Source organism: Arvicanthis niloticus, chromosome 24 (genome assembly GCF_011762505.2).
Source record: "Arvicanthis niloticus isolate mArvNil1 chromosome 24, mArvNil1.pat.X, whole genome shotgun sequence".
Taxonomy (NCBI): Eukaryota; Metazoa; Chordata; class Mammalia; order Rodentia; family Muridae; genus Arvicanthis; species Arvicanthis niloticus.
In genome coordinates this window covers 33,243,493-33,268,409 of record NC_133432.1, presented here as the reverse complement: position 1 = coordinate 33,268,409, position 24,917 = coordinate 33,243,493, and the positions used below count along the sequence as shown (strand labels likewise).

Below are 24,917 nucleotides of genomic sequence, written 5' to 3'. Positions count from 1 at the left end.
CAGGCACTGTGCAGTTCGGATGGGAAGGAGGGACTGGGTGAGCAGGGTGCCTAGGGTGGCAATGCCATGTGGGTGACGTGAAGTTTGAGGATTCTGAGGAATAATAGTACTGATCCACCCATCAGCTGTCCCTCTCTATGGGGAAGGATTCCTTCTTGCATTTAACTGACCCTTAAGCCCCACCTTACAGTGTTTTACCACTGTCCAAGGGTCCCCTTGTCTATAAGGGAAGACACTGACCCATCCCCTGGCTCTGCCCATTTCCAGCTTTCCCAGAATATTGTAGACGGCCATTTTTCCTTTCAGAGGAAAGATGAACAGTGCCTACTACCTCAAACCCTGGCGGGCCTGGTGCAGGATGCGTTGGGGAGGTGATGGGTCCTTGGATTTTAAGAATGCAGAAAGTGAGGGACATGTCCCTGGGGCTTCCTCCTGGACAGGGAGTCAGACAACCACCTTGCACGAAGGCAAGGCTTCAAAAGCTGATGGTATAGACATGTTTCTCATGCCCTAGATGCCAGGCTAAAAGCTGAGATGGGGAGAAGACAGAAGAGGCAAGGAGGAGGGAGGGAAAGACAGGAAGAGAAGGGGAAGGGAGAAGTGGAAGGAAGGGAGAGAGAAGGAAGAAAAATGGGGAGAAATAACAGTGAGCAGGCAAGCTCCCAGGCAGGGTCCCTTCACTTCCCGTCACCATGGTGACCTCCTATGGCTGCAGCACGAGTCTGGAGAGTACTGGACATGAAGCAGAAGAGAGAAGATGTATGGACAGTCAGGTACCTGGTCTACCAGGAACACTCACCAAAACAAGACAAGCTCAGATGAAGCCCTGCCAGAGACTGGAGCCCTTTGTGCCCTGTGGAACAGGTCACCAAGCTTCATATCTGTTTCTGAACTGTTCCCCCAACCCAGGGCTTAGTGGGGTGCTCCAGGGTTGCCAGCATGGTCCACACAGTAGATGGACATGGCCCTCCTGGCTCCCGATTCCAGCTCTAGCATCCACAGATGAGCTAGCTCAACACCACCTGGTGGCTCAGAGCTCACGGAAGCACCACTGATCTGAGCACTGGCTCTTTGGGGTCTATGGCTATGGGTTGTGGGCAGAAGCTGGCACAGGCCACAGGTGCTACTCAGTAGATGACTAAATCTACCCCCGAGCAGCAGCAGCAGACTGGCGTCCTCCTTTCTAGCTCAGACTGTCTAACTGGGCCTTAAGGCCAGGAGCTGGGACAGTGTGTTCCCACTCTTTCTCCACATCCTTCCACACCCCCTGGTAATGGTGAGGTCTGCCTCAGAGCATAGGGCCCACAGTGTTTCAGGAACCAAGAAAGCAACCTGCTCAGGGCCAGACTGAGGAGCCCTGATGAGAGATGTGGCGATTGGTGACCCACAGTTCCATGCAGAGGCCGCACAGAGTGTCTACCATGCCCGTCCACAATCTTAATTTGCCTTAGAGGGTGACCATGGACAGCCTTGGAGTAAAGGTGATGGAGGGGACGATCAGCAGCTGGCACCAGAATCCCTTGTCACCTCAGCTCCCTAGGCAACTCAGAACCCCTCCCCATTCATTCTTTCCTAACCCTGCACTCAGGCCAGGCACACAGAGACAAGTGCATGCTGGGTACAAAGGGGAGATGTGAGACGGCCCTCTGCCCACTCCAAGGGCAGGTCCACCTGGAAAACCCTCCCCCGGCCACTATCATGCCAGCACCAGTCCTCTGAAACCTCCCAGGCAACAGGCAGGAGGCCTTCAAAACACAGCTTACTTCCAGCTTGAAGCTTAGTACTACAGAAATGACTGCCTGGGGAGCTTGGAAGATAGCTCAAGAGAGGAGGCAGGCCTCTGCACTGGCCCCTGGTGTGTGTGGGACCGGTGGCTTCAATGGCAGCAGCCATACAGGGGAGCTTGGACTTATCCAGCCTGATCACCTGCTCTTCTGTGACCAGAAACTCCAGGTCTCGTCCCTTCCAGCAGAGGCAGCTTGTCCAGCCCGCTCTTTGTTCACAGGGCCCTCTGGGCTCTTCTGACCAACACCAGGCAGAGAAAGGAGGCTGGCTGGTAGGTGATTTGATACCAAGGACAGGGCCATCTCTCCTGGGGTCTCTGTCTGAGCTGTTGCCAGTTGCTTAGGAATCACCGTCCAGGAGGACCAACACTGAGTCTCTGGCTGCCTTGATGTCTCCTGTCGCACAGGCCCCGTGACTGCTTTTGCAAAACCAACTCTAATTTCCACAGAGGGAGACGTTCGATGGCTCCTGCTCATGAGACTTGGTGTATGTTAAAGTGCTGCTGGCTTTCCCAGCATGCAAAGGGACCTCCCCAGGTCCAAGTCCTCAGCTGACATCCATGCTTTGGTTCCTGCTGAGCTGTGATCAAACTTGGCACCGACTGCTGTCTGGAGAGGGAGTTTCCTTTCCAGAGGATGACGGCCAGGGACCCCATCTTCGGGTAGAAGAGAGGGTTTCCATATTCAAACTGAACAGGTCTTGGGGTTCTCAGGAAACTGTGTGGGAGGAAACACGTGAGGTGAGCATCACAGATGCCCTGCTGTCTTCTGCTGGCACCATCATCCTCCCTGCTGAGTGGGTGGCCGACAGACTTCCCTTGGAGCTGGCTCAGGTTTCCCTGGATATCTGTTTGTAGCTTGCAGTTCTGGACTCATCCAGTGCTGTAGGCACTGGCCCTGGGCTGACTTTCAACCCAAAGCACTTTGATACATCAACGTGGGAGCCGCCCATCCTTCTTGGAGTTATCGGGGAGAGCGGCATGTTCACCAGGGGTTGGTGTGGGTGAGTGTCCAGGCCTGTTGTTGCTTGGTTGCCTACAAAAGGGACCCTCAAAGACACATGGGCCCCTCTGTGTGTCTCAGGTTTGAGATGAGCCCAGATTCAATATTTAGGTGAAAGAAACATTTAGGGTCCAAAGCCAAAGTAGACCTCCCTGACCCCAATTAATGCCACGACCTCTGTCACTTTTGGGGAGAGGGCTCTGTCTCCTAGCCTGTGGCTGGGAAGTTCTTGCCGTTCTTTGTTTTCTGGTCTATTCCTGGATCAGTCACAAACAGGAAGTCCATGGGCCTGCTCCCGAGGAGAGGAGCCTGGGCTTGCACTGTGCTTCTGTCCAGTCCTGGGGCTCAGGCTCTTGCTGTGGGTGCTGCCTGGGATCCATTCCTGAGGCGCTGGGCTAGACCTTCTCCCCCAAGAACTGGGGAGAGGCGATGGCATGAGAGAGGGGTAAATAAACACACAGAACCCCCAGATTCATACAATCAAGTTGTCTGAACGTGTTTATGTGTTTGTTTCAAACCAAGGGAGGACAGGAGATAAAAAGGAAGTTGTCCAAGCATGGCGGCCACCTGCACAAGAGCTTCTCCGTTCGGTCCTTGAATGCAGCTTGCTGGCCACTAGGGCTCCTGTGGCGTGAGATTCACTCCACCTTTCTGCAGGTGACACTTCACTCGCCGGTCCCCGGGCCCTGAGGGGCGGTGGCTGCCATAGCTGTGGGCTGTGTGGTGCCTGTCCCACTGGGCTCCTCTACCCGGGCCCTCTTGACCTCAGGCTCCCCGCTGGAAGAGGCAGGTGTGGCAGTGGAGATGGCTGGGGTCGGCACCGCATTAGCTGCCACTGAGACGGCTGCTGTTGGCTCCTCGGGCCCTACCTCGCATACCCGGGTGATGACCACTGGCGTGGATGAACTCGCCTGGGCTGCCAGGAGCTGCAGGGGGCTGGTGAGGGCTGGCAGTAGGAAGAAGAGGTTACTTAAGGGTCACCACTAATTGACCACTAATTGACCCGAGCAGTAAAGCCAGAGCCACTGTTCTTTCTCTGTTCCTCACAATGGCGGCTTCTCCCTGCCTACGGCAAATTGGATTCAGACACCCGACTGGACCCAGGGCCCTTTTCCCTGCTGCCTCCATCACCCCGAAGATGTCTCTCCCTCCCCTCTTGTGCCTCTGTGATGCCTAATCTTTATATCACCTTAGTGAGATTTAGAATTGCAATGGAAACAAACCTCTGCACGTGTCTGTGAGGGGGCTTTTAGATCAGGGTTACGAAGAGGGAAGACCTATCCTGGCTCAAGTGACACCATCCTACGCTGGCTTCCAAGACTAAGTGAAAAGCAAGTGGAGGACCAGCTTCCTCTCCCTCTGCTTCCCGACTGCTGCCATGCCTTCCAGCCATGTTGGACTGAACCTTCAAAGTGAAGAAACCCACCCACCCTTCCTTCCTTCCTTCCTTCCTTCCTTCCTTCCTTCCTTCCTCCCTCCCTCCCTCCCTCCCTCCCTCCCTCCCTCCGTCCCTCCCTCCCTTCCTTTTCTTCCTGAAGTTGCTTTTGGTAACAGGTATTTTATTATAGCAACAAGAAAAATAACTACCATGCCTGGGCGCAAAGAAGCCTGGTCAGCAGCCGCACCCTGTGAGCTGCCTGACTTCCTCCTCTGACCTTCACTGTCACCCTAGCCAACACTGGGTCATCCTGCTGGTGCTCCTGCTGGTGCTCCTTCCTGAGCATGGTCTCAGTGCCTGGCACGCAGCAGGTGCGCAGGACACTGACCCGAGTGGATGGGAAAGCAGGTGCTCCCCTGAGCTGCACTGCCTCAGAGCAGGTCCCCAGTGCTGGGTTCAGGCTGAAGACAGGCTGGGGCCTCACCATAAGCATTGCCAGTCAAGCTGTTCGTGGGCACAGCATGCTTTCCATTCTGAGTGACAGCCCGAACTGGAAGGTGGTGCTGCCCGAGAGTCACCGGTGCAGCCGGCTGTAGGATGGTGACTGTGTGTCCAGGGACTCCTGGGGCCATCTGGCTGGCGACTGTCTGGATAACCCGGCTGGCTGCAGGGATTGTGGCAAACGCTATGGTGGGCTTCTCTTCCAAACCTGTGGGGCAGACAGCGAGTCAGAATCACACATGGCCACAGCCACGGAGTCCCACCACTGCCCAGCATGAGGTTGGCACTGGGAGAGAGCTTCCCAAGAAAATCCTTGAAAACAGGTTTAAATTAACAGGGCTTTAGAACATTAAAACAGGTTTAAATTAACAGAGCTTTAGAACATGCTGGGAATGGAGGTAGGGAATCGAGCATTTCAAGTCATCCTTGGTTACAGAGCGAGTCCAAGGTCAGTATGGGCTTCACAAGACTTTGTCACAAACACCAAAACCAAAATGAAAATAAATAAAGTCATAATTATACCTTCAACTACAACCAACCCAAACTTAATCTGTGTGGCAAAATGTATCGTCTGGAATGGGGCAGTTTGCTGTCAGGGCTGTGACCGTCTCTTTTGCGGAGACGTCATTTCTATGATTGTAATTACTATTGCCCTGTTGTTCCTGGTGGCACGAGGCACTGATCCTCTCTGGGAGGCCACTGGGCCTCATCCCCAGCCCCTTTCCACCCCCCTTTAATTTGTAAAAGACGAAGTCCAGTTAAATTACACAGGCTGGCCTTGGGTTTGCCGAGCAGCCCACGCTGGGTAAATAAGCCTAAACCATCGGGCCAAACCAGTCTCTAGAATGACAATATTACAGCACAGAGATAATACTGAACTGGGTCCCCCGTGGGGATAACAACCCAGAGGTCACCACTTTCCCGGGAGCTCTGAGGCTGCCTTTCACAAGACTGAGCGTGCCTCCAATGCCTACGCCATAGCTCCCTAGGGCCAGATTTCTTCTGGACATGGGATGTATGATTAGACAAGGGATGCATGACTGTAACCTCGGCACTGCTGAAGCAAGGTGACAGTGAGTCTGAAGCCAGCCTAACCAGGGATACATATTGAGACACTGTCTAAAAATAAATAAATGGCTTGGAGAGATGGCCCAGTGGTTAAGGCCATCCACATAGTGGCTCACAACTGTCAACTCCAGTTTGAGGGTATCTGATGCCCCTCTTTGGCCTCTTCAGACACTGTGGTACAGACACAAAACACCCATACACACAAAATAATAATAAAACCAATCTTCTAAATAAGTAAATTAGGACTGCATCCTGAATGTCCCCTTGAATGAAACAAAACTGAAATAAAGAGCCTTGTGCTCTGTCAGTGAAGGGAGAACTAAGTCCTCATCCAAGATCCACCTCCCTGCTGGCCCAGGCTCACCCTGCCTAACAGTGACAACTGTGCTGGGACCCTGCTGGGATGCAGCTGCGGTCATGTTACCTCGAGCCTCGTTGCCCAGGTCCAACACGGCTGTGCCTGCTGTGTCGTGGGAGGTCCCGGTTGAGGCCTGGCTAGCCAAGATGTACCCGTTGGCTGAGTTGGCAGAGGTGGTGACCACCCTCACCATGGTGACGGTGGGGGCCTGCTGGACCACATGGATGGCGTGGCCTGAGGGCTGTTGTGAGGTCACTATGGAAGCTGGCATGTAGGCGACAGGCTTAGCCACTAAGTTGGAAGGTCGGGGAGGGACAGCCATGATCACGGGCTGGGCGCTGACAGGGGAGCCTGCAGGATGACACAGAGGACAGTGATGTGGATGAGCGACATCCAGCCTGTCACATCCAGTCTGTCACATCCAGGAAGAGGGTGAACCTGTGTCTTACCTGGGGCGCTCTGGGAATAGCGATATTCTGGAACAGAAGCTAACTTTGACCCCAAGTCGGGATCATGTGGAATGGGGGAGCCCTCCCGAGACAGGCACTCTGGGGTCTGCAGGCCACTGGAACGAGGGGACATTAGTCCAGGGTGGGTGGGTGAAGCTGGAGCACTCCTGAGAAGAGAAAGAGACACACCAAGGTGGAGGTGGTCAAAGCACACTCACATCCACCCCCATGCCACATTCAACAATTCCTAAGACACATCCTATGTCTGCCCCTACGTCTGATCCAATGATTCTATGAATACAGACCATCCACCACCACCTCTGCCCAACAATTTCTAAGGTGCACCTCACATGTCTCTGTCTCGTACTTCCTGGGATCCACCCTGCATCTCCCCATGTGTCCATGCCATACTTGCAGGAGGTCCCTAAGGTTTTCCCTGGTGATGAAGGCCCAGCATTGCTATTTGCACTTAGTGGAAAGCTGGATAGGTAGGTGTCCCATTACACAGGCTGAGGAGTGGAGGACGGACTGCTTCCTAGCAACCACATACTTTGAAGCATTCACTGCCTAAAAGGTCTTGCCACCCTCCAGGAGCCTATGTCAAAAGAAAAAGCTTTTGGCAGGTATCAGATGCTGGCCTGTCATCCTTGCTACCTGGAAGGCGGAGGCTGGAGGATCTAAAGCTCAAGGTCTGCTTGGGCTACAGGATGAGCTCAAGGGCAGTCTGGACACTCTGACTCAGAGTGACAAGTGAAATAGACAGGGTTGGGGTGCAGCTCAGTGGTGGAATGCCAGCCTGGCCTTGCACTACCAGGATGAGGCTGGTGATTGAATCCCGGTACTATACAAAACCTAGGCTGCTATGGGATGGCCACGATGGTGTCTATGATGTCTAAGAACTACCAGAGGGCAGTGCAGACGCAGGCACTCCTACCCAAGAAGCCCCGCCCAGGCTCAGGGTGACACTGGGTCAGAAGTACTAGGCTCTGCTGTCCTGTAGTCCTGAGAGTGCCTGCCATTTGCTGGCCACATGACCCATGCTAGTTAGGAGTCTCTCATCTGCTGGTAACCACAGGCAGACTCAACAGCTGTCCTTAGAAGTACTGGCTCCTGTGGACCACAAGCGGTCAGAGAGAACTGTCCAAATAGCCTTTACCTGCCAGGCAGGTGCACGGCCCAGTGGAGCTATTAGTGGTGGAGTCCGTCCATCCAATTCTGCGGCCAGCAGACAAGTTATGCTCCCAATGCTCCCAATACGGCTCCATTAATAGCAGAGGGAGCTCAAGGTCTCAACATCAGCAGGAGGGCCTCTGGCCATTCAGTAAAAGCTCAGGGACCCTGCCCTTGGACAGATTATGGCTGGCTCAGCCTCCTACACACACTACGGAAGCAGCCAGTGGCCACCTCACTGACTGCATCAAGAAGCACCAAACTCTGAGAGCTTGGTATCACGCCGGGCATCATAGTACATGCCTGCAAGGCCATCAGAAATATCACGAGTTCAAGGCCAACCTGCCTGCAAAGTGAGATCTTGTCTTGAGTTAAAACCCAGCCAAGAGGGGGAAGAAGGATTGAAGGAGCCAGAGGGGTCAAGGATTCCACAAGAACACCTAGAGTCAACTAACCTAGGTTGATAGGGGCCCACAGAGGCAGAACCATCAACCAGACAGCATACATGGACAGACCTAGACCCCTTACACATATGTAACGAGCGTGCAGCTTGGTCTTAGTGTGTTCCCCAGAAGCAGGAGCAGCGACTGTCTCTGACTCTGCTGCCTCCCCCTGGATCCCCTTCCCTTAACTGGGTTGCCTTGTCAAGCAAGCCAACAGGAGAAGCTGCACCTAGTCCTACAACTAATGCCAAGGCAGGTGGACATGCATGGGAGGCCCCGCCTTCTCTGAGGCGAAAGGGAGAGAGTATGAGAGGAGGGAGGGGAGAGGGAGGGATTGGGAGGAGAGAAGGGCAGGGAGAGGGAGGGACTGGGAGGAGAGGGGGAGGGGAGAGGGAGGGACTGGGAGAAGAGGGGGAGGGGAGAGGAGGGGAAGTTGTGATGAGGATGTAAAATCATGACTGGAAAGAAAGCAGCAGAGAGAAAGCTTGAGAATCAAAGAGAAGTCACCCCCTAAACGGACCGCAGTCCTCTGTTGTGACCCAGACAGTGCCAGGGAGCTTACCGTGAGGACAGAGGCCCGAAGGGGGTGCGGAAACAGGAGACACCTCTCTGTCTCCGCTTTCGGAATGCTTGCTCCACGAGCTTGGCTTCAGAGGCAGGGTCTATTCGCCAAAAAGAGCCCTTTCCAGGCTCCTCCTGCGACCGAGGGACTTTGATGAAGTAGCGGTTAAGAGAGAGGTTGTGTCGGATAGAGTTCTGTGGGCGACAGAAAGAGATATCTGTGGGTCACAGGCACCAGAGGCAGATCTGGTGACAGCAGCAGGAACTGGTGACAGGCACCTGGCTGCAGGTGACCACCCTTCCTGGGAACACGTGGGGCACAGGGTAGTGTCTGCTATTCTGTGGAAGACTGATGGAGAAGTGTGCAAGATCAACCCAGGAATGGAGGAGAGAGGAGGCAGGGGGCTCATGAGTTCAGGGTCAGCCTGGGCTACACAATGAGCCCTTGGCTCAAAAAATTTCCTTGTGGAGCCGGGGTTGGTTTCAGCCGGTGCAGTGCTGGCCTAGCTCACAGGAAGCCCTGGGCTCCATCCCCAGCACCAGACATAGGGAGTGCACTCTGTAATGTCAGCATTCAGGAAGTGGATGCAGGAGGTTCACTGTTGGCTGCAGAAAGTTCAGAGCCAGCCTGGACCACACAAGACCTTGGCTCAAAAGAAAAGAAGCAAAAGGTTCTTCTGGATAAGTTAGCTAGCAGAGAATGTGAATTACAAAGAAAAGACTCAAATAGCTCAATCTGTGCCAATTACATGTAATGCAGAGGCCTCATAGCCTCCGAGACAGATAAAATGCACGGAAGTCACACATGTGAACTGCTGCTTGAAATGATGTGTTTGCGTGGCTAAAGTCACAGAGGTTACACTGCAGGAAGCACAGACACCATCAGGTCACAGTGGTGGCTCATAGTGTGATCCCAGCACTAGAGGCTGAGGTTGAGGCAGGAGGACTGCTTAAGCTATAGCACGGGCCACTGTCTAAAAACAACTTAAAAAAACCTTACACGCAGGCATGGAGGGGAAAGCAGTAAAAAGCATTCATTCTGGGGCCGGGACGTGGCCCAGCTGGTGGTGCGTGCTTAGGTACGTAAGAAGCTTGAGATAAGCCTGGGCTACTTGGACCTTTGTACAGAAACAAGACGAAAACAGCTCTGTAGCGGCAGCCTGGGCTACTTGGACCTTTGTACAGAAACAAGACGAAAACACCTCTGTAGCGGCTCTAGCACAACACTGAGGTAACACTGCTCGTCACCTGGGGAAACTCCCGGGTACCTCCTTACTGTGGGTTTATGTGAAGCACGGGGTCTGCCCAGGCTCCCAGGGCCTCACCTGCCAGCCCTTGTCAGCAGTCCTGTAGTAAGGGTAATGTTTGGTGATGTGGGCATAGATGCCACTTAGTGTCAGCTGCCTGTCCTGGGCCGAGGAGATGGCTTGTACGATCAGCTGCGCGTAGGAGTATGGCGGCTTCGACTCGTCCTGGAGGGCAGAGTGCACATAAGACAGCAACTCCCCACCCGGGCCACCCACTCTGGACACAGACCAAAGTGGCTGCTTTAAGTCACCCTGGAAGCCAGACTCATTCACCAACATGTTTGCTGAACAATGGGACAATGGACCTGTTCCCAGCTGTTGGAAGGCTGAGGCAGGAGGATCTTGATTTTGAGGTTAGCCTGGGTTATGGTTGAGACCTAAAAAACCCCAAACAACAACAAGAATTCGGAATGGTGCCTCTGGCCAGGTGTGGTGCACAGCTGTGGTCCCAGCACTTCTGAGTGTTAGCCCGGCCTCAGCTACAGGAGTCTCTCAAAAAAACAAAACAAAATCGAGGGGCTGGGGAAATGTCTGAGTGCATAAAGAGCCTGCCACGCAAGCAGGAAGCAGGAGTTCGGGTCCCCAGCACCCAAGAAAAAGAAAAGACATGATGTCACACACTGAATCCCAGTGACTCACTGGCCGCCTGCCTAGCCTACAGGGTGAGCACCAGGTTCAGTGAGACACTGCCTCAAAAAATAAGATGGAAAAGCGCTGAGTCCCACCTCATGGGAGAGAAAACAGGTTTTTAATCATTGAATTCTGGAGTTTCTCACTCCCCAGCACACTGGCAGCTACCAAGTGGAAAGGAACAAAGACAGTTATAAAAAAAAATGTGATTGGTCTGGTGGCACAGACCATTGTAAGGTCACTGAGGAGGTAGAGGCAGGACAGTCACAAATTCAAAACTAGCTGGGGCTATTTAGTGAGACTCTGCCCCAAAATAAAAAGCAAAAAGAGGGTTGGTGGTATAGCCTGCTGAAGAATCACTCCTGGGTTCAATTCCCAGTACCATCAAAAGAGGGTGGTGAGTGGGGCAGGTGGTGGGGGTGCACCCCTTTAATCTCTGCATTTGAGAGGCAGAGGCAAGTGGATCTCTGTGAGTTCAAGGCCAGTCTGATCTACAGAGCAAGTGCCACAACAGCTAGAGTAACACAGAGAAACCTGTCTTGAAAAACGTAAAAAAGAGGTGGGTAGAAAAGAAAGACAAATGTGTCATTTGTCTTAAAGACTACTATTAAACCCTGAAAATGTTCCACTAGCAGTGGATGGAACAAGAAGGCCCTGGGTGGGAGACAGGACTCCAGCTTACTGCAGTGGAACAGGACTTCAGCTCACTGCAGTGGAACAGGACTCCAGCTCACTGCAGTGGAACAGGACTCCAGCTTACTGCAGTGGAACAGGACTCCAGCTCACTGCAGTGGAACAGGACTCCAGCTCACTGCAATGGGTCAGGACTCCAGCTCACTGCAGTGGAACAGGACTCCAGCTCACTGCAATGCCAGGACTCCAGCTCACTGCAATGGGTCAGGACTCCAGCTCACTGCAATGCCAGGACTCCAGCTCACTGCAGTGGAACAGGACTCCAGCTCACTGCAGTGGAACAGGACTCCAGCTCACTGCAATGGGTCAGGACTCCAGCTCACTACAATGGGACAGGACTCCAGCTCACTGCAATGCCAGGACTCCAGCCCACTGCAGTGGAACAGGACGCCAGCTCACTGCACAATGGGACAGGACTCCAGCTCACTGCAATGGGTCAGGACTCCAGCTCACTGCAATGCCAGGACTCCAGCTCACTGCAATGGGACAGGACTCCAGCTCACTGCAATGCCAAGATTCCAGCTCACTGCAGTGGAACAGGACTCCAGCTCACTGCAATGCCAGGACTCCAGCTCACTGCAGTGGAACAGGACTCCAGCTCACTGCACAATGGGACAGGACTTTCACTGCAATGGGTCAGGACTCCAGCTCACTGCAATGCCAGGACTCCAGCTCACTGAAATGGGTCAGGACTCCAGTGCACTGCAATGGGACAGGACTCCAGCTCACTGCAATGCCAGGACTCCAGCTTACTGCAATGGGTCAGGACTCAAGCTCACTGCAGTGGAACAGGACTCCAGCTCACTGCAATGGGACAGGACTCCAGCTCACTGCAATGGGACAGGACTCCAGCTCACTGCAATGGGACAGGACTCCAGCTCACTGCAATGGGACAGGACTCCAGCTCACGTTTGGGCATGGGTACCCACACGGGTAGACAGATCCTTCAACACAGCCATGCGCTATAACCTTGAATACCCCAACTGAGCCATTCTCAGGACATTTGCTTCAGAGTCTTGGTTACCATAACAACAAATCTGAGGTTCACACCTTGGGGCTGTCCCCACCAGACGTGTCTGCTTGCTGCTCAGAGGCTGCCTTTGCTGCGAACTCTGCGGCCAGCTGAAGGTCAGAGGTCACATTCTGGACGAAGCGGTAACTGGACGACCCAGCCCCTCGAGGACTTGCTGGACAGGAATTGGGGACACTAAAGAGAAGAAAAAACACAGTCAGAGACCTTGGGAAGAAGGCCTCTGGGTGGGGACACTGTCTCGGAATCTCAATGGATGATGGATGGAGGGAGGTGTTATTTCTGTCTTACTGGCAACATCACAGGGTGACCAGCTTTAGAAAGCTGGAGAAATACAACCAAAGAACCCAAGAGAGGACAGACATGCTTTACTCCTCTGAGGCCAAGGCCAGAGCTGCAGGAAGCTAAGTCCCCAGGCCAAGAGGTTCTAATAAGCAAGAACACGGTTGCCTCAGCGGCTTCAGCAAAGGCACGCTGCTCTGGGCGGTAAAGGCATGGCTAGCATAAAAGTGACCACAAGATGGCGCCCTAAGACCAGGCTTGGATGGCAAGTAACGCCACACACGGGAACTTGAAACATGCAGTGGCGATGGGGGCGGGAGGTGGGGTGTGGAGTGGTGGTGGTGAGCCGAGGTGAGGTCTGCTGGTTGGCAGAAGAGGGGGCACATAGAATTTTCTGTCCCAGGCCATCAGGCCACCGCTCTCTGGTATGGTTGCCCTCTGCCCGCACAATGTCCCTCAGGCCTGGGATGTGACCCTGTGGGTGGCCGCTGGTCCATCTCCCTCTTCCTGAGAGCTGCTCAGGACTGAGCAAGCAAGGACAGCAAAAGCTGCTGAGGCATGGTGGGAGAATGAATTTCTTCTGGGGTCACGACCCTTCTGCAGGAAGGAGGGGTGCACACCACACAGAATCTTTTTTTCTTTTTTCTTCGAGACAGGGTTTCTCTGTGTAGTCCTGGAACTCGCTCTGTAGACCAGGCTGGCCTCGAACTCAGAAATCCACCTGCCTCTGCCTCCCAAGTGCTGGGATTAAAGGTGTGCGCCACCACTGCCCGGCCACCACACAGAATCTTAAAGTCTCCAGTTTAAGGCTTCACATTCTCTTCTGGCCACCTCAAAAATCTGGTGATTTCTGTTGGCCTCCTCCCCGTCCGGCGTCCTCGGGCCCAGCCCAGGCTTTGCTACAGACATAAAGTACAATCAGCAAGCCGAGAGGAGGGTCTTGCTGTGCAGCTCAGGCTGGTCTCAAACTCACCATCCTCCTGCCTCACTCTCCTGAGTGCTCGAAACATAATAGGCATGCACCACACGTCTGGCTTGAATTTAAGTCTCTCTTTTCCTTGAGACAATATCCCATCATGGAGCCTAGGATGGACTGGAACATCTAACATGCCCACATGTGGGGATTCCCAGGCATGCACACCACACCAGTCTGGATTTAGTTCTGAATCTAAAATATAAACCCAATTTTACTCCAATGTCCACAAACTCAAAAATCAGGTTTCTCCTTTAATGTCAATACTCAGAAGGCAGAGGCAGGCAGATCTCTGTGAGTTCAAAGCCAGCCAGAACACAATAGTAAGACCCTGCCTTAAAAACAACCAAACAAGCAAATGAAGATTTTTTTTAAGAGCCAGGCTTCAAAGCCAGACTTGGAGCAAAGGCATGGTCAAGAGAAATGTGGCACAGGGGTGAGAGCTCGTCACTGGAGAGTCACCAGCAGTGCCTCCCTGCGCTGTGCATCCTGCCTCAGGCCTCCCCAATGACAAGAGACATCAAGTCTCGCTGGTAACCACAGGACTGCGAAGTCACTAGGGAACATAGCACACCTCCTAGTGACAGGCCATGGACACCCAGAGGAGGTGGGGTGGGTGGGCTTGTCATTGTGTGAAGCCAAGGAGATGGTGGAGCATCAATCCTGGGTATACGTGATCTCCTGCCCGTTCTAAGGCCACAGAGTAATGGTGGAGTATGGACATCAAGGCCGTGTAGCAAGGCCGTGCCACCTACTCCCAAGGAAGTGTCCTGCACATCTTCACTCCCAAGTGCGAAATCCAGAGTCAAGGTCTTCATGACCCACAGGATAGGTTAAACAAAGAGACACACAGGGTGTGGCAGAAGCCCATCTTAGGACCAGGAAAAGTCAAGAGACAGACCTGATGGTTGCAGGCCTGTCGTCCCAGCAACTGGGGAAGCTGAGGCAGGAGTATAGCTCAAGGTGGGTCTGGGATACAAAATAAGTTCAAGTCCAACCTGGGAAACTGTGAGTGAGACTCAGTCCCATCCTGTCCCCACTGACTCCCGTCCACCCCCTTGGAAAAGTCTGAGAATGTGGCTCAGTAGTCGAGCACTTACCTAGAAGAGAGGGGCTGGGGTGTGGTCAGCGGCAGAGTGCCTGCCTAGCATGTGCGAGACTCTGGGCTCAGTATGCGTTTATGGCCGACTCCCTGCGCCCCAAAAGGCAACCTCAGGCGATTCAGCCTGGCTCCTGCCGTGAGTGCTCCAGTCCTGAGTCTGTAATGGCAGTTTCCCAGCAGCCTCTGCAGGGCAGGCGCCAGAACAGCGTGTTTTCTCAGTACACCCCATTGAACCATCCTTGCAAGCAGGCTACAAAGAGAGAGCTGGGCCTAAGTCAGGGCAACCTGCTGCTGGGGCTCAGGCCTCAGAGCCATGAAATGATGCACTGGGACCATGGGAGTCAGGTGACCCTGACCAAGTGAGCAGAAATTTACAGGGGTGAACTGCCAGTGTTTGAGAGACAGAAGCAAGAGGGCTGGAGGCTGCAGACCAGGCTATTGCAGCAAGACTGACTCTGCCTTTAAAACCCAAACAAACAAACAAAACCAAAACGAATGTGCCCCTAAAAGTCATCCTCACAGAGCCACACTGAAACGACGGAGGGCCCACGGCTCCAGTGCCGGTCACGGACATCTCGGGGAGGAGCCTCATGCTCCCAAGGGAGGTAGACCTGTTCCCTATGGGGAACAGAGGACTCATTCCCCAAACAAACTGACTGGCTCCACCTTGGGAGAAGAGAGCCAGGACTTGGTGGCTGGCTGATTTGGAGGGTGTGATGGAGTCTGAATACGGAGAGCAGTGTAGAAGAAACTTATGCCTGTCACTGTCTACAAAGGTTTTGTTGGCCACTGAAAGACCCTGTCTCAAACAACAGACAGGAAACCCGAGAACAGCCTCAGAGGAGCATGCGCGCGCGCGCACGCGCGCACACACACACATACACACGCACGCACACACACACACTTTGTGGGCCTGGTGGTGTACATACTCTGGAATCAGTGAGAAAGCTTGAAGGCTGTGAGGGCCAGTCAGCTCCTGGGGACTGGCCTGGCCCTGGCCTGTTCCAGCAGCAACCTTGATAATCTCATGCTGGCCCTGTGACAACCTGGGCCACACCCTGGAGCCTGGCTTGCTGGACTCCCCAGACGTGGGGAGAACCACCCCTGCCTGGCTCAGGTGTCCAGGGCCTACCGGCACTGGCAGCCATACAGCCAGTCACTTCTTACTTTCTTTCTCTTTCTTCTCTTGCTTTTGTTTGTACAGGGGAGGGAGCATGCTGTCTGTATTAATCCAAGTTTAGCAAAAGTGCTGTAGACTAGAGCCTCAGTTTCTTTCTTTAGCTGGCCTTGAACTTGCTACACAGCTGAAGGAGACCTTGAACTCCACTACACTTCTGCATGTTACTGTGAGCAGATTTCAAACTGAGAAAAGAAATCTGAAGGAGGCCCCACCCACCTACTGCTGTTCCTCAAGCCAACACCTTGTGGGTGTCAGCAGCAGAGCCTCTCTGGTCACTTTCTTCCAGTGCCAACCTCACAGCCAGTGTAGTAGAGACACTAGAATTGTTGGGTTCAGGGGAACAGTACTGTCAAAATTGGGGGTGGAGGGTTACAGTCTATAAGGGCTGCAGGGCTGTGAAGGTATCACAGCTGGTGAAGTGCTGGCCACGTAAGTATGAAGGTCTGAATTTGATGTCCAGAACCCATGTCAAAAAGCTGGGTGTGGTGGCTGGCACTTGTAATCTCAGCACTGGGGAGGCAGAGACAGGAGGATCCTTGGAACTCACTGGGTTTGGACACAGGCTCGGTCATCCCAGCTACTCGGGAAGCTGAGGGAACATGGAGCGACGTGAATTCAAGACCAGCCTACATCAAGTACTTGCCTAACGTGTTAACTTCTGAATTCAATTTCCAGTTCCTCAATAGTGTTTGTTTGTTTGCTTGTTTGTTTGTTTTTAAAGGGACCGAATCATCATGCTGGCTAGGTGGTCTTTTTAAAAATTCCTCTGACAGACCCTTACTCAGGAAGTAAATGAAGAATGTTTTTTAATAAAACGAAGGAGTAATTCAAGAAAGAGAAAGGCATGTGAGTCCAGGATGAGGAGGAAGACCACTCGTGGGTCAGAGGGCCTACCGAGAGCCAGGACCGGGCTGGGGAGGCAGCACCCTGCCAAGAAGGGTGCAGGACACAGAGCATGCTGGGACCAAACAGAAAAGAGGAATTATAAACCCTAAGAAGGGGGAAAATGAGACAAAGTACAAGGAAGGAAACGGCTGGGCCCCAGAATTAGGACACAGATACAACAGGAAATGCTGACAGGAGCCGAACCAGAGATGATGTAAGCATTTGGGAGAAGGAGGAAAAGTGAAATCCAAACATGAGAGCCAAGCCCAAAGAAGGGGCCGCCACCCACATCCGTGACTTGGAAGGATGCTGGTAAAGGACAGATGGTGCGGGAGAAGCCAGAGGGGTCCTGGGGGAGTCACAGTGGGAGCCACACGACACCCACCTTTTATGGCTGAGTTTGAACAAAAGAGCAGAGAAGGAAGATCTTCAGAGGCAAACCTGACAAACAACCCGAGTTCAATTCCCTGAACCTGCGTGATACAAGAGTGCACCATGGTATGTGTGCACACGCACACTAATAAATATGTTTTAAAAAAAAGAATGCGGCCGGGCGGTGGTGGCGTACGCCTTTAATCCCAGCACTTGGGAGGCAGAGGCAGGTGGATTTCTGAGTTCGAGGCCAGCCTGGACTACCAGAGTGAGTTCCAGGACAGCCAGGACTACACAGAAAAACCCTGCCTTGAAAAACAAACAAACAAACAAACAAACAAACAGAATGTGTTCTCCTAAGGTAAGTGTCATGTTAAGTTCCTGGGGCTACTTCAAAAGATTAACTTTGCTTCTGAAACCACAAAGTACCCAAGGTGGAACACACCCTGATATTAGGTACTCTTTTTAAAAAAATATGTATATGAAATTATATATATATATACACACACACACACACACACACATGCATGTATGTGTACGTATGCATGGAGATGAGAGGATGGCTCAGCTAGCTGGCCCATGTGGTGTCTGTCTTTGCATGGGTTCTGGAGATCTGAACTCAGGGCCTCACCACTGAGCAGTCCAGCCCAATATCAGCTACTTTTAGGCAGTCTTAAGAAAGGATGGGGAAGCAATCGCCTTATATTCCTGAGGAGGTCTGAGAGGGGGGCAGTCGCCTTACATTCATGGGGAGGTCTGATGCTGGATCCGGGCCCTCTGGCCTCTGCCAGGCAGGTTCTGTGTTTTTTGAAGGCTTCTCACCAGTGGGACATCTGGGGAGGAAGGGCTGTTCAGTGCAGACACAGTGACCATACAAAAGTACCCAGCAGGCTGATCAGACAGAGCCCAGGTGGTGCTACACAGGCACACACAGGCACACACAGGCACACACACCTCAGATGCAGCCGCTGGGATCCCAGGAGAACTGGGATGGTTCCCACCAAGCTCGACTCGAAACTCAGTGTTGCAGCACCCCAGATGGTCGGAGAGAACAGACATGCAGACAGCAGAGACAGGCCAAAGGAACACGGAGGGCCCTAGAGCCTCTGGTGGGGAGAATCCAACAAGCTGTCAGATGGGAAAGGAAACAAGGTAAGGCCTGTTGGTGCAGACAGGGACAGGAAACAGCAGACCCCAGTGTCCATAAATGCCCAGAACACTCCATGTCGCCTTGAAGTTCTAATGAGAACACAGGAAGTTAGCACCCTGAAGGAAGCACCGTTTGCCTTGGAGACACGCATTCGGGAGGCTCCTGTTCCAGAGGCACACGTGCAGAGACCTCCACGAGTACCTGGAACCCTAGACAGCACATAGCCAGATACATACCGCTGCTTCCTACGTTCCTACACCCATGATAAAGTGTGGGCCTTGTCATTTACCAGCAGAACTTACTGCTGGTCTTTGGCACGCCTGAATTTGACCCACCCCCACCCCAGTACTAACGGACCACACAGCTTTGTGCATGCCAGGTTAAGTGATCTACCAAGGAGCTTCACCCCCAGCCCCCAATGCAGACTGGGTAATGGAGCCGCCCACCGGAAACACTGACTGGGTAACGGAGCCGCCCACCGGATACACTGAGCAGAGTCACACGCAGGGAGGAGCAATGCGGTGCTGCGCTCGATTGAAAACTTTTAACTTGTTCATTTTTGCAGTTTTCCACTTGATATTTTTGGACTGTGCGTAACTGAAACCACAAGCAAGTGAAACTAAGGCTGGGGGAGGGGTGCGGCGCGGTGCTAGACTTCTGATGCAGACTGGGGTGCCCTCCAATCCGAGAGCACAGGAGACTGGAACTAGCCTGCAATAAAGTAGAACTGCCCTAAAGACCCGTGATTAAGGGGGATTTGCAGTCTGATACGGGTTTTCCTTCACCCACGGCACTACTGCTAGCCTTGCTACCTGTGCAGGGGAGGGCACAGCACTGCACAGCCTGCGTGTGGAAGAACTTGAGGACTGTTCTCCCCTTCCACCATGTGGCTTCTGGGACTCCACCTCAGCCGTCTTCAGGCTCAGCAGCAGCAAGCACCTTTACTCACGGAGCCATCTCACCAGCCTTTCCATTTTGAGACAGGGTCTGTCACAGAACCGAGCCCTGAGCTCCCAGTTTCAGCTAAAAAGCTGTCCTCAAGTTCGCAATCTTCCTGCCTCAGCGCCCAGAGTGCAGGGATCATTGACAAATGCCGGTGCTGGGAGTCACAGGCTACTTTCCTGGCTGCTGTGGCAGTTTGCTTTGGTCTCACGGAGCCTGCTTTAGCCTGAGTACCCTCAGCAAATGATTAACCAGCTTCCCTAAATCACTTGCTCTTCACAGAAAGAAAGGTCAAAACACTGCAGAAGCTGCCGTTTCTTTCAAAGAGCTCATTCATTTGCTGGGCGGAGCCCTGCAGGCAGGGACAGTCCCCCCTTCCACCCCCCAAAAAAACCAACGTACACACAACTCAAAACCACAGCGGAACAACCAGCCCTGGGAAATAAGGAGCCGCCCAGCAAAGTGAAGCCGGCCTGGTGGGGGTGGAGTGGAGGCAAAGGGACGCGGGGCAGGTACCAAGCCTTGGGATCTGCTCCATGGAGGGAGGCGCCAAGCCTTCGGTGCCCAGGTCGGCCAATAGGGACCCGCTAGCAAAGCTCACCAAATTAGGCAAGCGGACTGCGCAGGGCGGGGCCTACTGCTGCGGGCTGGGAAGTCCAACCCTTTCCCCAAGCCTGCCGCACCCTGGCTCCCGCTGCCTGGGAGAGGAAGGGCAGGGCGTGTTTGTAAACACGTGGGCTCCACCCCTACACTGAAACTCAAACTGAGACAGTCTTGGCAGCCGAACCTCCTGCAGCCGTGGAGGAGCTTTTACAAAAGCTCAATGGAATTCCTCAGTGTGGAGATAAATGGATGTCAACAGAGATCTTTTGTTGCGACACTTAAGGGCTCAGGTCCCAAGCCACCATCAACAGCGACTACGACCCGAGTGACCGAGCGCCCGTGGGAACTCTGAGGAGCCAAGGGCCTGCTCCCTTCCAGCAGTACCAGGAATGTGGCAGATACAAAGTCGGGACTCCAAGGAAGCACTGGGGACACCAGAGCACCAAATGCTCTGCGGCGGCCGGGGTGGGGGGGTGTCTTTACAGCCACTATGCCACCTGACCAAAAGCCACTCCACACCCAACCTTCACCCAGTGTCTTAACCAGCTGGCTGTTGTTTCTGGCTGCTGGTTGTCTCTTGTACTCCACGCTGGTGTCAAGCTCTCGTGTAGCTGGGGACGACACACAGCTTTTGAGCCTCCAGCCTCCACCGCCTCTGGTGTTGCTCTGGCGCTCAGGATCTTGAGGGCTTCTTGGCAAGACAAACTCTCCAAGCCAGCCCCACTCCAGCCCCTCTTGATCTGTATGTTAATGAAAAGCACTCTATGAAGGGCATGCTAGCTTGTGCCTTTAGCTCCAGCTCTGAGGAGGAAGATGGGCACAGGATGATTGAGGCCAGCCTATGTAGTGAATCCCAGAGTTACGAAGTGACATCCTGTCTCAGAAACAAACAAACAACACTAAAAATGACCCCCTTTTAATCACACAATCACACACCTAGTACTGGATATTGAACCAAGAGCTTTTTTTTTATGGTTTTGAGATGAGGCCTCACTATGTAGGCCTGGTGTTTCTACAACACATAATGTAGACCAGGTTGGCCTTGGCAGATCCTCTGGCTTCTGCTCCCAAGTGCTGGATTTCAGGTGTGTGCCACCATGCCATCCCCGGCTAACCTAGGACGCCCTCCAGGCTCCTCAAGTGTCTGTCTTACCCCTGAACTCATCCTGGACTTCTTCTTATTACAGAATGACAGGGTATCACTGTGTTGCCCAGGCTAGTTTTGGCCCTACTCAGTAGCTCAGGCTGGTCCTGCACCACCTGTTCCTCATGTTAGCATCCTGTGCTTGTTCAAAGCCATGTGATTCCCCATGTAAATAACAGGCTACAGTTTTCTTAACTGTTGAGAGCCATGGGCCCTGGCGATGAGTGACCTGAACCATGGGTGGGAGGGACTTCGTGAAGAACTCTCAGTCTCTCACACTGACTGAATCATTTTACAAACACCTGCACCTGCAATCCCAGCACTTGGGAGGCTGAGGCAGGAGGATTACTGCAAGTTTCAGGCAAGCCTGGGTAACATATTGAGTTATGAACCAGCCCTAGCTGCAGTGAGACCCTGTCTCAAACACTGAATCAGGGGCTCAGATGGCCCCATAGGTCAAGGAAGGTGCTTGCTGTCAAGACTTACTACCTGAGTTTGACTGATCCCCAGGACCCCATGGTGGGAGGGAGAGCAAAGACTCCCACATGTTATCCTCTGACCTTCACATGCCCCTCCCAACAAATAAATACATAAATAAGTCAATATAGTTTGAAAGAGAAACAGTATCAAAACAAGTTCCACACACAGGGTCTCCCTACTGCTTTGACTAATGCTGGGCTCTACGACCGGCCTTGGGCCACATCCAAGTTCAACACTTAGAAGACAATGGGTCATGAGCATATATTGTGGGTGTAAGAACAGGGTGACTCCCAGCCTGCAAAGAGGCTGGGGAAAAGCAGTCTCTGATGAAGTGACAGGGTGGTGCTGCGCACAGGACAGCTGCCAGGTCTCACCACTACCTTCCCGAGCCCTCTGCCATCACTGCAAGGCCTCACAGCCAGGAGGACGCGGCTGCTCTGGAAGCCGCAATGATCGGACCTACCCAAGAGACATAACCCATTGCCCATACGTCTAGAGCCACGATGGGGCTCTCCACCTCAGCTCTGGACTTGTGAGTTCCCAGGCTGCACCTCTCGCTGGTGTCAGGAAAGAGGGCGGAGACTTACTCCAGACAAAGGGCCTGTATACATACATTACAATGATAGGAAACACAATAAGTTCACAAAGGCAAACCAAGGGACACACACACACACACACACACATGCAGGGACACACACACACACATGCACATGCTCACACTTACTCCCGCTAATACTCTTAACCATCTTGGGTTTCCACCCAGAGGAAGAACATCTTTAGATGTCATGCCCTGGCCTTGAACTTCCAGAACCGAGAACCAAAAATTTCCCTTATATATAAACTTTAAAAAGGAGGGAACTCCAGCTGGTGTGGTGCAGCACACCCGGGATCCTAGCTGACCAAGGTAGGAGAGTCAACAGTTCCAGGCCAGCCTGAGCATCCAGAAGCTTCCACGTCACCTAACTGGGGGCTAGGCTCTGGATGTGGCTCAGTGGCAGAGCCTTAACCCCATGTGGCACTTTGAGTAAGAACAGCCTCATGTGTTGGAATGCTGGCCCACAGGTGGCGGAGTGTTTAGGAAAGATTAGGAAGAATACCACTAGGGATGGGCTTCAAGGCTTCAAAGCCTACATCAGGTCAGTAGCCCACATCCCCACCTCTGCCTCCTGCCTGCACATCTAGCTACTGGCCCAGTGCCATGCCTGCCTGGCCAAGGATAGCCCCACCCACAATGTACTGGGCTCTCCCCTATTGATCACTAAATTGAGAAAAGGCCTTACAGCTGGATCTCATGGAGGCATTTCCTCAACTGAGGTTCCTTCCTCTCTGATGACTCTAGCTTGTGTCAAGTTGACACACAACACCAGCCAGTACAACTGATCCCTGTCAACTTGACACACAAACATCACTGTTAAGCTATAACCCTTCCTTTCTTATTCATCCCCAAGATCTCACATTAAAAACATAATTAACTTTAAAAGTTCCACTCTCTTTACAAACTCAAGCACATTCAAATTTCAGTCTCTTTAAAATATCCAATCTCTCTAAAAATCCAAAATATCTTTTAAAAAGTTCAAAATCTTTCAGCTGTGGGTTCCTGTAAAAATAAAAATGAAATTAAATACCATCTTTAAAGGGGAAGAACCAGGGCAAAGTCACAATCTGAACCAAGCAAAACCAAACTCCAGTGTCTGGTTTCGGGATCCACTCACGATCTTCTTTCTGGGCTCCTCCAAGGAGCTTGGGTCACATCTCTGACTCTGCCCTCTACAGCACACAGCTTGTCTTGTAGGCTATTGGCTAGCTCCACTTAGTGCTGCTGATCTTGGTGGTCACCCCATGGCACTGGCATCTCTAAAACTGTTGGGGTCCCTTGTTGTAACTAGGCTTCAACAGTAGCCTCTCCTAGGCTTTCTTCATGGTGCCGAGGCTCAACTTCTTTGACCTCTTCAGTCCCGGGCCTTAGGCTGCCGCTGAGGTTGCATCTTCACCAATGGCCTCTCCTGGCCTCTCACAGTGCCAAGCCTCAGCTGCTCTCCATGCCCCTACATGCTTTCAAAACCAGTACCACCTGGGTGACTCTTATACTACTAAGTTTGGCGGCCAGCACCAGGCACAACCTTGGCTGCCTCTGGAACACAGAAACACTCTTTTGACACAAAACCAGGCAGTACACCTAGCATGTGTAAAAGTCTGGGTTTCATTCCTAGCACTGGGGAAAAAAAAAGTTTTTAAAGAGCTAGCATCAAGTATTGCCTTGGAGAAGTAGGAGGTATAACTTTGGAGATCGAGTGAGGGTGCCTATAGGAGTGACACATGGCCAGGGCTCAGGGACAGCAGAGCTCTGGCTTTGCTGGAGAGTAACTCTCAGGGTTTTGTGGGTTCCCACCTCCTGCCCCCCAAGGAGTGTACCACTCTTGTTACTGTCACAAGAGTACCGGCCATGTCTACCATAGTTACAGGGCTGGCCTGTGTCATGAGTGGGGGCTGAAGCCACAGAGCTCAGGGGCACCATGGCTCCGGCCCTGACGGACGGACGGACGGACGGACGGACGGACAGCACAGCACTTTCAGAAATATCACAACATGCGAGGGAGCAGGAGGGAATTCTGCTTCATTAAAAACACTGGCCAGAATCCAAATCTCCCTTCCTTCTCTATTTTGAGACAGGGCCTCGTGTAGTTCAGGTTAGCTCATTACATAGCACAAGATGATCATAGCTCCTCTTCCCCTGCCTTCAGGGTCGCAAGCATACATCACCATGCCTAGTTTATGTACTGGGAAGTGAACCCAGGGCCCACATAAGCACTCAAACCAACTGAGCTATGTGGCATCCTCTCTGCTCTGGAGATAAGGTCTCTCTCACTGAGGGGCAAGGATGTCCTTGAATGCCCATGTAGCCCTGGCTGGCCATGCATTGACAATCCTCCTGCCTCAGCCTTTGGAGCGCTGTGTTAACAGGACTGGGCCACACACCTATTCTCTTAGTTGCTTTAGGAGAACCTAACTCATCATAATCTACAACCTGGACAGGCGGTGACTTCCCTTTGCAGGAATATCTCCCAGAGTCTAGCTCCATCCCAAGGTCCCCTGGGGCACTCAAGAGAGCCTACTCACCTGATGGTGCCGGTCGGGGAAGGGATGGGGCTGACGAGGCTCCGGAGATCCGGCTCCGGAATGTGGATCTTCAGTGGGGAGATCTGAGGGTAGAGTGGCCGCAGGGGGGACGCTGGGGCCTCCTCTTTATGGTACAGGGACGTGAACTGGATCTTGATGGCTGTGCTCGGGAACCGGAAGGTGCATCTGCAAAGGGAGGACATGGGCTGGTCAGGTACAAGGTCACTGGGTACAGGAACTGAAGTTCCACTACCCACAGGGCAAGCTTGTGGGGGCTCCTGGAACACTGGCATCAGCTGTGCTCGGTCTGTGG

General features: G+C 52.9%; 1 protein-coding gene across 1 annotated transcript in view; it reads right to left on the bottom strand.

The window, feature by feature from the left end:
- Positions 1 to 2,215: 2,215 nt before the first annotated feature.
- The window catches only part of Foxk1 (forkhead box K1), a 59,339-nt gene continuing 36,637 nt past the window's right edge, over positions 2,216 to 24,917 (bottom strand). The window contains exons 2-9 of the mRNA XM_076923545.1: positions 24,605 to 24,790; positions 12,395 to 12,551; positions 10,040 to 10,186; positions 8,716 to 8,909; positions 6,541 to 6,707; positions 6,158 to 6,442; positions 4,649 to 4,873; positions 2,216 to 3,732 (exon numbers count right to left, since the gene is read on the bottom strand). Of these exons, the coding sequence (XP_076779660.1) occupies positions 3,452 to 3,732; positions 4,649 to 4,873; positions 6,158 to 6,442; positions 6,541 to 6,707; positions 8,716 to 8,909; positions 10,040 to 10,186; positions 12,395 to 12,551; positions 24,605 to 24,790 (1,642 nt within the window). The 3' untranslated portion in view covers positions 2,216 to 3,451. The remainder of the gene's footprint in view (positions 3,733 to 4,648; positions 4,874 to 6,157; positions 6,443 to 6,540; positions 6,708 to 8,715; positions 8,910 to 10,039; positions 10,187 to 12,394; positions 12,552 to 24,604; positions 24,791 to 24,917) is intronic.